The sequence below is a fragment of the Stegostoma tigrinum genome, chromosome 17 (genome assembly GCF_030684315.1).
Source record: "Stegostoma tigrinum isolate sSteTig4 chromosome 17, sSteTig4.hap1, whole genome shotgun sequence".
In the NCBI taxonomy this organism is placed as follows: Eukaryota; Metazoa; Chordata; class Chondrichthyes; order Orectolobiformes; family Stegostomatidae; genus Stegostoma; species Stegostoma tigrinum.
The window spans coordinates 36,634,595-36,649,303 of NC_081370.1; the positions used below are offsets into that span (position 1 = coordinate 36,634,595).

Genomic DNA, 14,709 nt, shown 5'->3' on the forward strand with positions numbered 1-14,709 from the left:
AAAGATTTTCTTAATGTCTGAAATTTACACCATGAGTCATATCATTTCACACCAATGAAACTAATTTCTGTCAAATTTTGTTTGACAGTTGTTCCTGTGGAAAACCTTAAGATATTTCACAATCGTAAATGCATTTTATAATTACAACTATCACTATTGCTGGCCCTGGTTAGAGATCAGAAAAGTTATAAGTCGGGAGATTGAAAAGGGACAACCTTGCAAAATTCTTGGAAATTCCTCTCTCTAAATCCTCTCCTATGACAGCCATTAATAGATGCCACAGAGCAAATCAGACTGTCAGGCTACTGTAGAGATGTTAAGTGACTGGAATAGAATAGAATAGCAGGGCAATATATTGTCATGTGTACATTCACAAATAAATTACAGCACAAACTTTTATACATCACTACATCATGCTTGCCTAAATTAATGAAAAGTCATAAATAAGATGGAAAAAATGTAACAGTTCATCACAGTTGGTGGCACGGTGGCTCAGTGGTTAGCACTGCAGCCTCACAGCGCCAGGGACCTGGGTTCGAATCCAGCCTTGGGTAACTGTCTGTGTGGAGTTTGCACAATCTCCCCGTGTCTGCGTGGGTTTCCGCTGGGTGCTCCGGTTTCCTCCCACAGTCCAAAGATGTGCAGGCTAGGTGGATCGGCCATGCTAAATTTCCCGTAGTGTTCAGGGGTGTGTGGGTTATAGGGGGATGGGTCTGGGTGGAATTGCTGCATAGGGCGGCGGGGATTTGTTGGATCGAAGGGCCTGTTTCCACACTGTAGGGAATCTAATCTAATCTAAGTTCAATTAATGGGTTACGTTTGAAAACTGGGCTGAGAACGCCAGCAAAGCAAGGCCGAGACCTCCATGGTAGGACTAGACCTCCACACTGGGCCATTGAAAGACCCAGATGCTTTCTACATAAGAAAGGACAAGGTTTCCACGCCAAGATGACCCCTCCATACCAAGACTAGACCTTCATGACAGGCTGCTGCAATAGCCGGAAGCCGCCAAAGATGACTTCCATAACAGAATGAGAGCACCACTCCAGGCCGAAACTGCCTCTCCTGGAGAAGACCGCCACACTGTGAGATTGTCATACCGGGAGACCACCACGCCAGGCCTGTACTGCCATTCTGGGACATCAGAAGCTATGTCATCACTGGGCCTGAGCTGGGAGAAGACACCTTCTGCCAAAGTCATTAAAAGAAGTTAAGCTACCATAATAAAATGAAACATTAAAAATGAGCAGAGAAAGAAATGAAACTAAAGTGGATGGAGCCAATGAACTCCAGGTTTGTGGGGTGAGGAGCGCACATGTTGCACTGGTGCTCTGTCGTCATATTGAATAAAAGGCTATTTTGCATCTTCCTATACACCTGCAGCTATTGCTTATGTTCTAGTTGAATATCACTGATGAGTATTGAGCAACAATATCAATATCCTAATATTAATGATTTCTTGGAGAGGTCATTAAAGAACAAAATTAATCGAGTTCCAGGTCCATACAATAATCATCCAAAGGTGATAAAAAAAATGGTGCTCAGCAACGAATAAACTTTTCATATTCTGCTTCCCACTTTTCCCACAAATACACAAGAAAGGGTAAAACTCGTGTACATGCCACTCTCATTTGAATATTAAGTACACCATGACCAGTGACAGTGTCTATTAGCCATTGCAGTCATCAGAAATGTAATTAGCGACATCCAACTTCTTAATTGGCTACTTGTATAACACTTAGACAGCACTAACTTCACCTGTCAGAGATTCTATACTTAGATTGTAACTGAGTGTTCTGATAGTAACTCAATGCCGTTAAGATTTGCAAGAATGGCAACTTGCTGCAGACTTTCAATTTACACAATATTCATAATAAATCTGAAAATAGATTGGTGCAAGTTAGCCTGAACAGTAGCAATCATGCACATTTGCAGAAACATAAAAACACTTGTTAATGATACTGCAGAACCCTCTCCATTAAGCAATTTGTACAATTGAGGTTTCCAGTCTCCGACAAAGGCTGACTGTTCGTTTCTTTCTACGTGTACAGATGTATGCAAATCTAGGTGTGCGAGCATATTATCAAGAAAGCAGCTCACACACACCTTCTCCAGGGAAATTAGGAATGGGAAATAAATGACGGTTTATCCAGTGACGCCCATGAATGAATTAAAAAGCAATTGTATGTATCTGTGTGTGTGTGTGTGTGTGTGTGTGTGTGTGTGTGTGTGTGTGTGTGTGTGTACATGTGTGTGTGTGTGTGTGTGTGTGTGTGTGTGTGTGGCGTACTCAAATATACTGACAATTGCTTGGATCTGTGTTAAGTACAAAAGTGCTTTGGTGTGTACTTGTGTTCACACCTGTCATATTTCAAGTATCATTGACCATTTTCCATGGAAAGTATTTTAACTTAAATGTTTGACTCAGCAATATAGTAGATCATTACAAGGGGAGAAGAAAAGTCAGTGATGGACCAAAGATTGTTAAGTTTCTGAATTAGCCTTTTGGTTGTGCTCTTACAATCAGTAAATAATAAGCAATATAATATTGTTTCATGGAAAAGCATTTTTAAATTCAATATAAACATGAGAATAAATCTCATATTACCACACTATTTTCAGTCTTTATTTTCAAAAACTGAACCGTTCTTTGCTTTCCAAACATTTTTGGCCAAATCTTGCTTTTTACAAAAATCGCATTTTTTATTGCTTTACTTTCAAATGAAGTTCCCAGCTGCTCTGAATAAATGGAAGCCTTTCTTTATTGACTTCATTTCTTGAGGTGTTTGTACCTGATTATTATGTTTCCCTGACTCCAAATAACTGGATTGGATATCAAAATCATGGCTATAGTGATTTCATTTAAAATGAAGCACCACCTTGGTAAAGGATCTTGAAAGCACCTTATTAGGGTCAGCCATGAATCTGTTGATTGGTGGCGAAGGCTCAAGAGGCCAAACAGCTGAGTCTTGTTCCTATTTCTTATGGTCTTAAATGTCTTTTGTAAGCTATAATCTTAGGGCGCACAAGGAAGCTGTTTGACCTATTATGTTTATAATGGCTGTTTTTGAGGCATTGCCCATTAATCTCACTTTTCGTTCTGCAATTTCACTCAGCCACATTCATTAATGAGAATACAATTTAAACATTGCCAAGCGATTTGCTACAGGAAAACAAGGGAAAGAAACGATTAGCTAAATTCACAAATTGAGATTAGATAAATATTCACAACAAAAGATTTTTATACGATGATGTTATCTTTGGGGTCCCAATAAATTCAAAACTGCTTCCAAATATTTCCGAACAATGAAAGGAACCAGGTGGGGGTACAGGTCCTGGAGGGTACAATTCTCCCAACGTTACCTCCTGTTTGTGACAACACCATTCGTGTGATCTGTTTCAATAAGCAATAATACTAATGCAACTTCACTGCGGTATGTGATGCTATAATAGCAAGTTTCCTCAATTGTGGTTGATGCATTTTTGTTTGATACATGATACATTTAATATTATTTCCCCATTTATAGCAAAACAGCTCATGCACTTTCCTTCAATGCGCGATACTATCTATATGAGTTCCTTGTGATATGTGATATTGTTATTGTGGTTTTACTATGTGACAAAAAAAAACTATTAAACTGAGTGAGTCCTCTCTTCAATCTCACTTGAGAGCCCTCATCTCCTCGGTATTAGCAGGGATTGCAGAATTTCATCACTGGATCTATCAATCTAAAAACAAGTCAAAGCCCTCAGTTTGGTTGCAATCAGCAGATCTTTTAAAGTGCAGGATAATAAAACAAAGACAGCAAAATAAAACAGAACTGCAGATGCTAGAGATCTGAAACAAAGCAGGAAGTACTGAAGAAACTCAGCAGGTCTGGCAGCATCCATGGTGAGAGAAACAGTACTAACATTTCGAGTCTGGTGACACTTTGTCAGAATTGAAACTCGCTGGGAAATGGTGATATTTACACTGATCATGGGCTAGGGTTGTGGGGAGGGAAGGGATGGTCAAATAGATGAAGATGATGCCTTCTCTTTCTGGGCTTTTCCATCTTTTCAACCCACTCAATTGCAAAATAACTCGGTTAGCTTGTCCATGATCATAACATAATGTTACGTTCCAATCCAGAATTGTGACAGACGTAACAGCTTTTATTCTGTTTTCTCTACCAAAGTCACTAACCATCTTGCAAGTCTCTATTAGGTCCCCTTGTACCCATCCTTGACAAAATCTATCAACAATGACTTGTATTTACATAGTGTATTTAAACAACCCAAGGCACTTCACATGAACATCATAAAACAAAACATAACACCATGCTACATGAGGAGACACCAGTGCAGATGGCCAAAGTAGTGTCAAAGAGGTAGAAGCATTGTAAAGGACAAAGCAAGATAGAGAAAGGGGGAGAAACGGGGATACTCAAGGAAAGAATTCCAGAATTTAGGGGCCAAGGCATTAAAGGCATAGCCATCATTGGGTGGAGTAACTAAAATTAGAGATGCTGAGCAGTAATAGAGGACCACAGAGATCTAGAATGTCAGTAGGACTTTGGGAGATTACATCCTATCAAACTTCATCTATACTGTTTCAAAGTCCTTTTGAAACCAGAAATGTTGGTGTCCATAAAATCCCAGCCCAAGCTAACAAGTGGTTTGTGACATTCTATTTACTTCTGAAGGCTTGTCCACCATCTACAAATCAGTAGTGTGATGGAATATTCCCTACTCGTCTAGGTGGATGCAGCTCCAACAACATTCAAAAACCATGACACCACCCAAGACAAAACAACCAACTTGACTGGCACCCAATCCGTAAGTATTCAGTCCCTCCACTTTTGACATTCATTAGTAGTAGCGTGTACAATCCAGAAGACACACTCCAGAAATTCACCAAAGTTCCTTCAAAAGCACCATCCAAACCCCAATCATCAATGTTTAGATGACAAGGGCAGGAGAAAAATGGAAAAACCTTCAGTTTTCCCTCCGAGTCATTCACCATCCTGGCTTGGAAATATATTCCCGTTGCTTCATTGTTGCTGGATCAAAATCCTGGAACTCCTCTCTATTGGCATTGTAGGTCTGCCTTCAGCATGTGGAATACAGTGGTTCAAGGAGACAGCACTCTTCCAACTTCTCAAAGGAAACTAGGGAATGGCAATTAATGCTTGCTCAACCAGTGAAACCTTAATCCCATGAATTCATAAAAAAATGCCTTGGCACTTACATGTTTTTGTCTGTCCATATATATAAGTGTTGGTGTGCATATGAGTAAAAATTAGCACATAGCTGGTTTTATTCTCATTTGTGGGATTGAAGCTGCTGAGAGAGAACAATGCCCCAATTAATTGATGGGAACTGTGCCACTGATCAAGAATGTGAAGAGGGGGAAAAGCAGGGAATGCTCTTAAGAAATTCAGAAAAATAAGAATAATGTGTAACACACTCAGGAATAATACACAAGAAGAGATGAATGGAAATGAATAAGAGGAAGAATAAGAGGAATTGATGGATAACAAAACCGTGAAGGCAGAGAGAGAGGAAGAATAAGAGGAATTGATGGAAAACAAAACCGTGAAGGCAGAGAGAGAGGAAGAATAAGAGGAATTGATGGAAAACAAAACCGTGAAGGCAGAGAGAGAGCCAAAGAGGGTAAAAAAAGTGTGCAAGAACAACACCAGCAAAAGAAAGGCTGAGAGAAAAATACAAATAGAAGTCAAAAATAGTAGGAGACAGATCTGAATATAAATGAACTTTATAATTCCATGTAGCAGAGGTTGAAAATTATGTCTTCAGATGCATAATTCGTTAACATTCAAGAACAGTGATCACAAATGATTGAAATACAATTTGCATTTTTCATAAATTTGCATTAATTGAATTGAGTGGTGAGTGCACACTGCATTTTAATTACACCAAGCTCTGTCTAAGACTTCTTACCAAAGCTAATAGACCTTTAATATTCTTCAATCAATATCACTAGTTTTAATCCGTGCGGGCTTCTGGTAAAAGAATGGAGGAGCAGAACTAATTGGATATCTATCTCAAAGTGATAACACTGATACAAGGGGCTGAATGATCATCTCTGCTGTATCCTTTATTATATAGTGGACTATTTCTCAGACATCACATGAACTGAGTAAACTGTCTGATTTGTACTCACATGGAAAGATTGTATTCCTTGGGAACCTGGATTGCAGAATTAAAGTAGAGCGCTATCCAACATCTAATCTTGATTTTATTTGACTGAGACTCCCAGCTGGTGGCAGTGGATTCAACCAGTTTGATCCACTCCATATAATACTGAGATATGGCTGAAGGCACTGGATACTGCAATGGCATGGCCCTTACATAATGATACTGAAGACTTGTGCTCCAGAATTTGCCATGCACCTATCCAGATGCTTTAGTACCGCTACAACATTGGCAACAATGTAAAAATCTGCCCAAGTGTGTACTGTACATAAAAGTAGGTTAAATCCAAACCAGCCAATTATTGCTTCAAAAATCTACTCTTGATGATCAGTAAAGTAATGAAAGAGATCATCAACATTACTATCAAGCACTTGCACTGCAATAACTGCTCACTGTTTCTCTTTTTGACTCAATAATCAGTGGATGAGTGAGTATAGGTCCAAAATTGGACACTTCAAATTGATCCACAGCCAGAGAAATTGGGCCCAATGGAAAATTGGCCAAACTAAATTAAATAGCAGCCAGCTACAGAGAATAATAGAAACTAAGGTCAAAGATCACATAATCCCTACAGTGTGATAACAGGCCCTTCGGCCCAACAAGTCCACACTGACGCTCAGAGCATCCCACCCATTCCCAACCCCCTGTGTCTCACCTAATCTACACATCTCTGAACACTGTGGGCAATTTAGCAAGCCCAATCCACCTAACCTGTACATCTTTGGACTGTGGGAGGAAACCAGAGCACCTGGAGGAATCCCATGCAGGCACAGGGAGAATGTGCAAACTCTGCACAGACAGTCGCCTGAGTGTGGACTTGAACCCGGGTCCCTGGTGCTGTGATGCAGCAGGGCTAACCACTGAGCCACCATGCCGCCACAAGCCACCATGCTGCCATTTACAAAGCTTCAAGGAGAACAAGTTACAACCCGCCTGAGGGTTGTTGACTGGAGAAGTATCAATCAGACTTTCTGGCACGTTGACCACCTGAGTATGTACACTTTACACCTCCCAGCAAGGCAACAGTGAAGGGTGTTGACATGACCCCATTGGATGATTTGAACCCAGTTCATAACCCCATTGGCCAAAAGGGACAGAGCATTCTGTAAGTTCTGGGCCTTGGGGATGAAAACACACACCTAGAATCCACCTCCTCAACGAAGACCAAAGAAGACTCAAAGAAACCCAAGAGAAGATCCACCACGACCTGGTGCAACCAGTCTATATGAAAGAGAGCCAGTACAATGTGGAGATGAAGGAGATTCCAATGGCCCAGCTTAAACACACGAATCATCCTTTCTCAGATGGCTAGTGCTAGATAGAAAGAAAATATTGTGAGAATTTGTGAAATTTGTAAATTTGTGGGACTTAGTGTGGCTCAACCTGATTTTATTAACAAAATATTCCTTATTAAAAACACGATGCAATAATTTGTGAAATTCTCACATGGTGTTTCTAATGAAGAATGTTTTGTTAATAAAATTGAGTTGAACTGCAAACTGAATACCTCTGTCCCTTTATCCACCTCACCAACAAGAGCACTTGGGTAAAGTGTTTTTAATACATAAATTGGTAAAAGTGTCCAAAACAAGGACAACAGGTTCAACCAGGTCCACTCAGCTCCTGACCTCAATGCAGTCTCGGGTCAAACATGGACATAAAAGCTGAATTCCAGAGGTGAAGTGAGAGTGACAGCCCTTGATACCTAGACTGCATTTGATTGAAAATGGCAACAATTAACAAAACTACAATCAATGGGGATCAGGAGGAGCTTTCCTTGTTTAGAGTCATACTGAGCACAGACAAGGTGGTTGCGGTTTTTGGAAATCACCCATTCAGCTCTGGGACTTCACTGCAGGAGCTCCTTAGGATGATTTCCTAGGCTCAATCATCTTCTGCTGCTTTATCAATGACCTTGCCTTCATTATGAGATCAGAAATGGGAATTTTTAAAAAATTATTGCATAATATTCAGCACCATTCACAAATCCTCAGATACTGAAGCAGTCCATGGCCAAATACACAAGACCTGCATATAAGTAACAAGTATTATTCATGCCCCACAAGCGTCAAACAATAACCATGTTCAACAAGGGAGAATCCAACTACCATTCTTTGTCATTCAATACAATTATCATTACTAAATCCCACAATATCAAAATCTTGGGTGTTACCATTGACCAGAAACTTAACTGGTCCAAGCATAAAAATACAATGCAAATCAGCAGCTAGAAATTCTTTGGTGATTAACTACTTAAAACCTGTTTACTATCTAAAAGGCACCAATCAGGAGAGTGACAGAATACTCCCCACTAGCCTAGATGAATGCAGCTCCAACCACACTCAAAAGGCTTGATACCATTCAGGATAAAGCAGACAATGATTGACACCACATCAATAAACATTTACTCTCTCCTCCATCAATGCTCAGCAGCAATGTGTGCTATTTACAAGATGCACTGCAAAATTCACCAAGGCTTCTCAGTCAGCGTCTTCCAACCCACAATAATTACCATCTAGAAAGTCAAGGGAAGCTACAACTTGCAACTTCCTCATCATCCTGAAGTGGAAATGTATCACTATTTCTTCACTGCACTGGAACAAAATCATAAAACTCCCTTACTAAAAGCATTGCACCTACATCAAATAGGCTGCAACAGTTCAGGAAGGCAGCTCGTCTTCTAACATGACAACTAGGAATGGATAACATTCCTGGCCAAACCAGCGATGCATCCAATCCTTGAACAAACAGTCAAAAGTCCTGTTGGGAAACAGCACAGAGAGTGGGTGAGGAAGGTAGGATGCAAATGGATGAGGGGGTAGAATGGCAGCGGGGTGAAAGAGGGGTTAGGGTGCCAGATGATTGAGGGGGGTAGACTGGAAGATGAGTGTGTGAGAGTAAGCGTGCCAGGCGTTTGGGGTTAAATATCCTGTTGTTGTGCCATAGACTTTATGAATTTCACTGAAAAATTCCTTCCTTGCAACATATGCCTAAGGCTCCTCCTTTGAACTGTGATAATTTAGTGTGACATATTTAGAGAGAACTTCAAGCACTGGATTCTGATTCTCATTAACTGCGGGATAATGTCAGGTGTGCAGGAGAGAAGCAATGTCAGCTCTTTCTGTTCTGTCTTATCCATAATGACTGGCCATCACCATGGAAACCAGCAATCCAACCAAGGTTGGCGTTTACTGTTCTAAATAATTAACTAAGAGAATACGGCCTGTGGGATGATTTATCGCGGCTCTGTTCAAACAGTGCTGTGTGGACTTAAGCACACAAACCTGTGAAGTCTGTTAATGATACAAAGAATTCATATGTTCCTACACTTCAATTATGCATAAGATGCTTTAACTGTTCAAATGTTGCTTTCAATGAAAACTTGTTTCACATTTAATCTCACAGAGTTACAACTGAATTGCACTTTACTTTAGGTATAATAGATGAGAATGTGATCGATGAGGTTTTACGTCACTGACCCTTCTCAATGAAGCTGTTGGTTGTACAGAAAGTTACTGACAATCCAATATGCTGGTGCAGATTGCTGGAAATTCTTAATTAAACAACGAACCGTCAATGTATCTGTCACACTAGTATATCCCTTTCTCATACTCAATCATTCAATAAGCCATTTTTCTTCCAATGCATTCCAAACCTTCTTTCGTGTTCCTTTCTCCACTGTCTCCTTTCCCTGCCTCAATCTGTACCAGTTTAAAACCTAGTACATCTCTTATTTCTTACTGTTCTGATCAAAGGTCATTTGTGAGAGAGGAGGATGTGTAGCATAAACGTCACCAGTCCAATAATCCAGAGCCCACGTTGATGTTATTGGGGACTTGCGCTTAAATTCTGCCAAGGCAGATGGGGAAATTTAAACTCAATAATTAAGGTAACATCTTGAATAAAAAAACTGGCCTGATGGCTATCGTACAACCACTATCTCTGCTGCCAACATCCCAGAGTTACTGTCAACCAGAAACTCCCTTCGGCTCACCATATCATTGCAGCGGCCACAACGGCAGGTCAGAGGTGAGGAATCCTGCAGCAAGTAACTGACCTCCTGACTCCCCCAAGTCTGTATACCATTTACAAGGCACAAGTCAAGAGTGTCATGGAATACTCTCCCACTTGCCTGGATGAATGCAATGCCAACACTAAGAAGCTTGATACATCCAGCCTACTTGATTGGCACCATATCCACCACCAACTCTCAGTACCAGCTGTGTTTACTGTCTATAAGATGCACTGCAGAAATTCACCAAAAATCCTGAGGCAGCACATTTCAAACTGTCAGCCACCTCCATCTAAAAGGACAAGGGCAGCACAGTTATATTTTACACTATCACCCCATGTAACCTCTTTCCGAGCCATTCACCATCCCGAAGTGGAAATATATTGTTGCTGCTTCATTGTCGCTAGGTCAAAATCCTGGAATTTCCTCCCTGAGGGCACTATGGGTCTATCTACAGGATGTGGGCAGCACCTGTTCAAGAAGACAGCTTACCACCACCTTCTCCAGGGCAGCTAGCAACGGGCAATAAAAACTGACCCAGCCAGCAAGTAATTAAAATAGTCATGTCAGTTGTTATAAAAATCCAAGATAACAAGGTGTAGAGCTGGATGAACACAGCAGGCCAAGCAGCATCAGAGGAGCAGGAAAACTGATGTTTCGGGCCTAGACCCTTCTTCAGAAATGGGGGAGGGGGAGAGGGCTCTGAAATAAATAGGGAGAGAGGGGGAGGTGGATATTTATTTATTTCAGAATCCCCTTTCCCTCCCCCATTTCTGAAGAAGGGTCTAGGCCTGAAACATCAGCTTTCCCGCTCCTCTGATGCTGCTTGGCCTGCTGTGTTCATCCAGCTCTATACCTTGTTATCTCAGACTCTCCAGCATCGGCAGTTCCCACTATCGCTGTTATAAAAATCCATCTTGCTGACTAATGCATGAAAGAGATAGAAATCTGTTCTGGCCTACTTGTGAATCCAGAAGAACAGCTGCATCATTGACTCTTAACTGTCCTCTGCGTAATTAGGAATGGCCCAGCAAGTGGCATCAGCAGACCATGCACAAATTAAAGTGAAGTCTGAAACATGAACAGTTGCTTTCACTAGAGGGGAGTAAGACTAAGACTAAGTACTGTGGGTAAGCTCAGTCACGTATGTTTCACAAACTGCAGTATGAGGAACCTTTGTACATGCTGTATAAAACTCTGAGTTTATAACTTTAGGAGCTCCTCCCTGACTTGATGAATATTTCCAGCAATTTCTGTTTTGATTTAATCACCCAACTATTTTGTAATAAGCGGCTGAAATAGAGAAATTCCGATCTGCAAACTTCTCCCATCCAGACCATTAGATATAGGAGCAGAAGAAGGCTAATCAGCCTGTCAACTCTGCTCTGCTATTCAGTGATATCAATGCTGATCCGATAATCCTCAATTCAATTTTCCTGCCTTTTCCGCATAACTCGCTGATTCCCTTGCTGATTAAGAATCCATCTTGGCTTTGAATATACTCAGTGACCCAGCCTCAACAGCCCTCTTCGGTAATAAATTCCACAGATGAACTATCCTCTGAGAGAAGAAATTCCTCCTCATATCTGTGTTAAATGTGTGACTCCTTGTTCTGAGATTATGCCATCTGGTCATAGAGACCTCTGCAAGGGGAAACAACATTTCTCCATCTTGCCTGTTGGGTTTTGTATGAATCTTACGTGTGCACCATATGTATCTACACCACATTAAACTTAAACTTATAATAACACATGCCCTGAATATAGCAAAATATCCACAGGCAGCATGTATGATACCGAGATGGATGCTGAATCACGTAAGGAGCTATTTGGCAAGTGCCCAAAATCTTGATCAATGAGGTAGGTTTTAAGCATCATTTGAAAGGAGGAGCGGGAGACAGGTTTGAAAAGAGAATTTCAGAGGTTTGTCTTTGTCGCTGCATAGCTGAAGTCATTGTCCCAACAATGGAGTTATCAAAATCAGGTATGTGCAAGATATTAAACTTACTGGAGTGGAGAGATCTCAGAGGATGGTTGGGCAGGAGGGAGAGCCAAAGCCATGGAGTGACTTAAAATCATGAATGCACATGTTCAAATCAAGATGGTTGGGGGTTTATACAAATCAGTGAGTTTACAGTTAATGGGTGAATGGGACTTGAAATAGGACTTGGAGTTAGGATACAGGCAACAAGCAATGATGAAGGCAAAGCTACAACTCAAAATGAAATTGTTGCACCATTTGACATAGGAGCTACCTCCCAACATGTCTCAGAGTGTAGCTGTTTAACAAGTCTGCAATTATTGCTCATATCTTGGTTCCCTGAGGACATTCAGTGTTGGCTACTTAGTTTGAATGGATTTACAGGTAGGTCAGGATAGGTAAGTGTCCCACATTGGTGAAACATTGATTTTAACCACAATCTGGCCCTTTTATGCCACTACAATTCACACAGTTCCAGATTTATTGAAATCGATTTGGCAACAATGTAAAGGGTGTGAAATATGAAAACAAATGACTTAGCTCCCCATGTTGTAAAAAAGTCATAAGGTGATACAGTAAGAAGATATTCACAGAACACACAGAACGCAGAATAGCCCATCATTCCAATTGCAGCTCTTTGAAAGAGCAGTCAATCAGTCCCACCGCCCAGAATTTCTCCATGGTCCTGCACATTTTACAAGTATTTATCTAATCTTCTTTCAAAGGCTACTATTGAATCTGCTTCCATTGCCCTCTTGGATCGCATATTCAAGATCAGATCAACTCACTGTGTAAAACAATTCTGCAACATCTTTCACTCCAGTTTCTTCTGCATTGTCCATTTGCCTGAGGGGTGTGGGGGGAATTGGTTGCTTTCAAGATTCAGATTTATGCTCTCCCTATCGGAAAATTTTCAAACCTTTGCTAATGTTGTGTGAAATATTCGCACTGCTCATATTTCTTATGAAATGACTTTCTCCTTTCAATTCCTAAAGAGCGCATTGACAGAGTCACTACAAGATGGTTGGAAATCCTGCAGCAACTTTTGTGAGTGGCCAGTAAGATCATGACAAAAAGGGGAGGGAGAGAGCAATTTCCTGGTTTTACTTTCCCAAATTGGCCCGAACCTGGTTTACTTTCACCTCTGTCAGAAGGTTACCTATTGTCTAGTGGATCAACCACATTTTGCAATAAATGAGAATTCAGTCTTGTGAGACAGGTTGCACAGACCAGAAGGTCTTTGATAGTCCCACGTTGTAGACATATGTATATTCCGTGTGTGTGTGTGTGTGTGTGTGTGTGTGTGTGTGTGTGTGTGTGTGTGTGTGTGTGTGTGTGTGTGTGTGTGTGTATGTTCCATATGTTTGTTTGTTCCTATGCGCTAATGTTCACACCATGATCAGACACACAGCCCTCTCACAGTGGCCACTGATATTACGGGCTTGTATCTCCATCATTCATCGCACATACCTGTGACACCATTCCATGGCAAACATACATAATTGGAATATTGTCCGTGTCCGGTCCCCGATCAAGGCACAAATCATTTTTCAAGGCATTTTTGAGCTGTAATATATAGAGAAATAAAACATGCTTGTATTAGGTGAGATTGCTAGGATTTACCACTGAACAAAATCAGAATTATTATAGAGCAGAAGGAGGCCATTCATCCATCATGTCTACACTGACTCTGAATGAACAATTCACTTAGTGCCATTCCACTCCCTTCCTCTCATAACCTTTCACATTCTTTCATTACAGATAACGGCCTCATTCCGTTTCGAAAGTATTGAGTGAACCTGCCAGCATCACACTCAGGCAGTGCATTCCAGGCCTAAACTGTGTGTAAAGGGTCCTTTTTCCTCACATTATTTGTGTTTCTTTTACCAATTACTTTAAATCTCTGCCTTCGCATTCTCAAGTGGGAATCGTGTCTCCCTGTCTAATCTGTCCAGACTTCTCAAAACAGATCTCTTAGCTTAGAGATAATAAGGACTGCAGATGCTGGAGAATCCGAGATAACAAGGTGCGGAGCTGGATGAACACAGCAGGCCAAGCAGCATCTTCTGCTCCTAAGATGCTGCTTGGCCTGCTGTGTTCATCGAGCTCCACACCTTGTTATCTCCTCTTAGCTTGTTTTTTTCAATCAAAACAGTCCTAACTTCTCCAATCTACCCTCATAAATGAATTCCTTCATCCTTGAGTCTTTGATGAATCTTTTCTGCATCCTTTCCAATCTCACATCCTCTCTAACCTGGGATTAAAACTCCAGCTGAGTCCAAATAAGTTTTTAATACAGGATCTTGTAGTCCATACTGCAGTTAATAAAGACTGCATGGTTTATTAACTGCTCTCACATCCTTGCTTTCACATTAAATAACATATCCATACAGTCCCAGGTCTCTTTGCCCAGCTTCCTTCTCAGAATTGTGCCAAATATTTTGTCTTGTCTCTCCATGTTCTTCCTACCAAAATCACATTTCCCATACCCTTAACTGTGAATTCACTACCCTCCCATT

General features: G+C 40.9%; 1 protein-coding gene across 2 annotated transcripts in view; it reads right to left on the minus strand.

The window, feature by feature from the left end:
* The window catches only part of LOC125459330 (polypeptide N-acetylgalactosaminyltransferase 18-like), a 222,732-nt gene that overhangs the window by 53,882 nt on the left and 154,141 nt on the right, over positions 1 to 14,709 (minus strand). For both annotated transcript variants that reach the window (XM_048545669.2, XM_048545670.2), the window contains one exon: positions 13,661 to 13,756. In XM_048545669.2, coding sequence (XP_048401626.1) covers positions 13,661 to 13,756 — 96 coding nt within the window. The remainder of the gene's footprint in view (positions 1 to 13,660; positions 13,757 to 14,709) is intronic.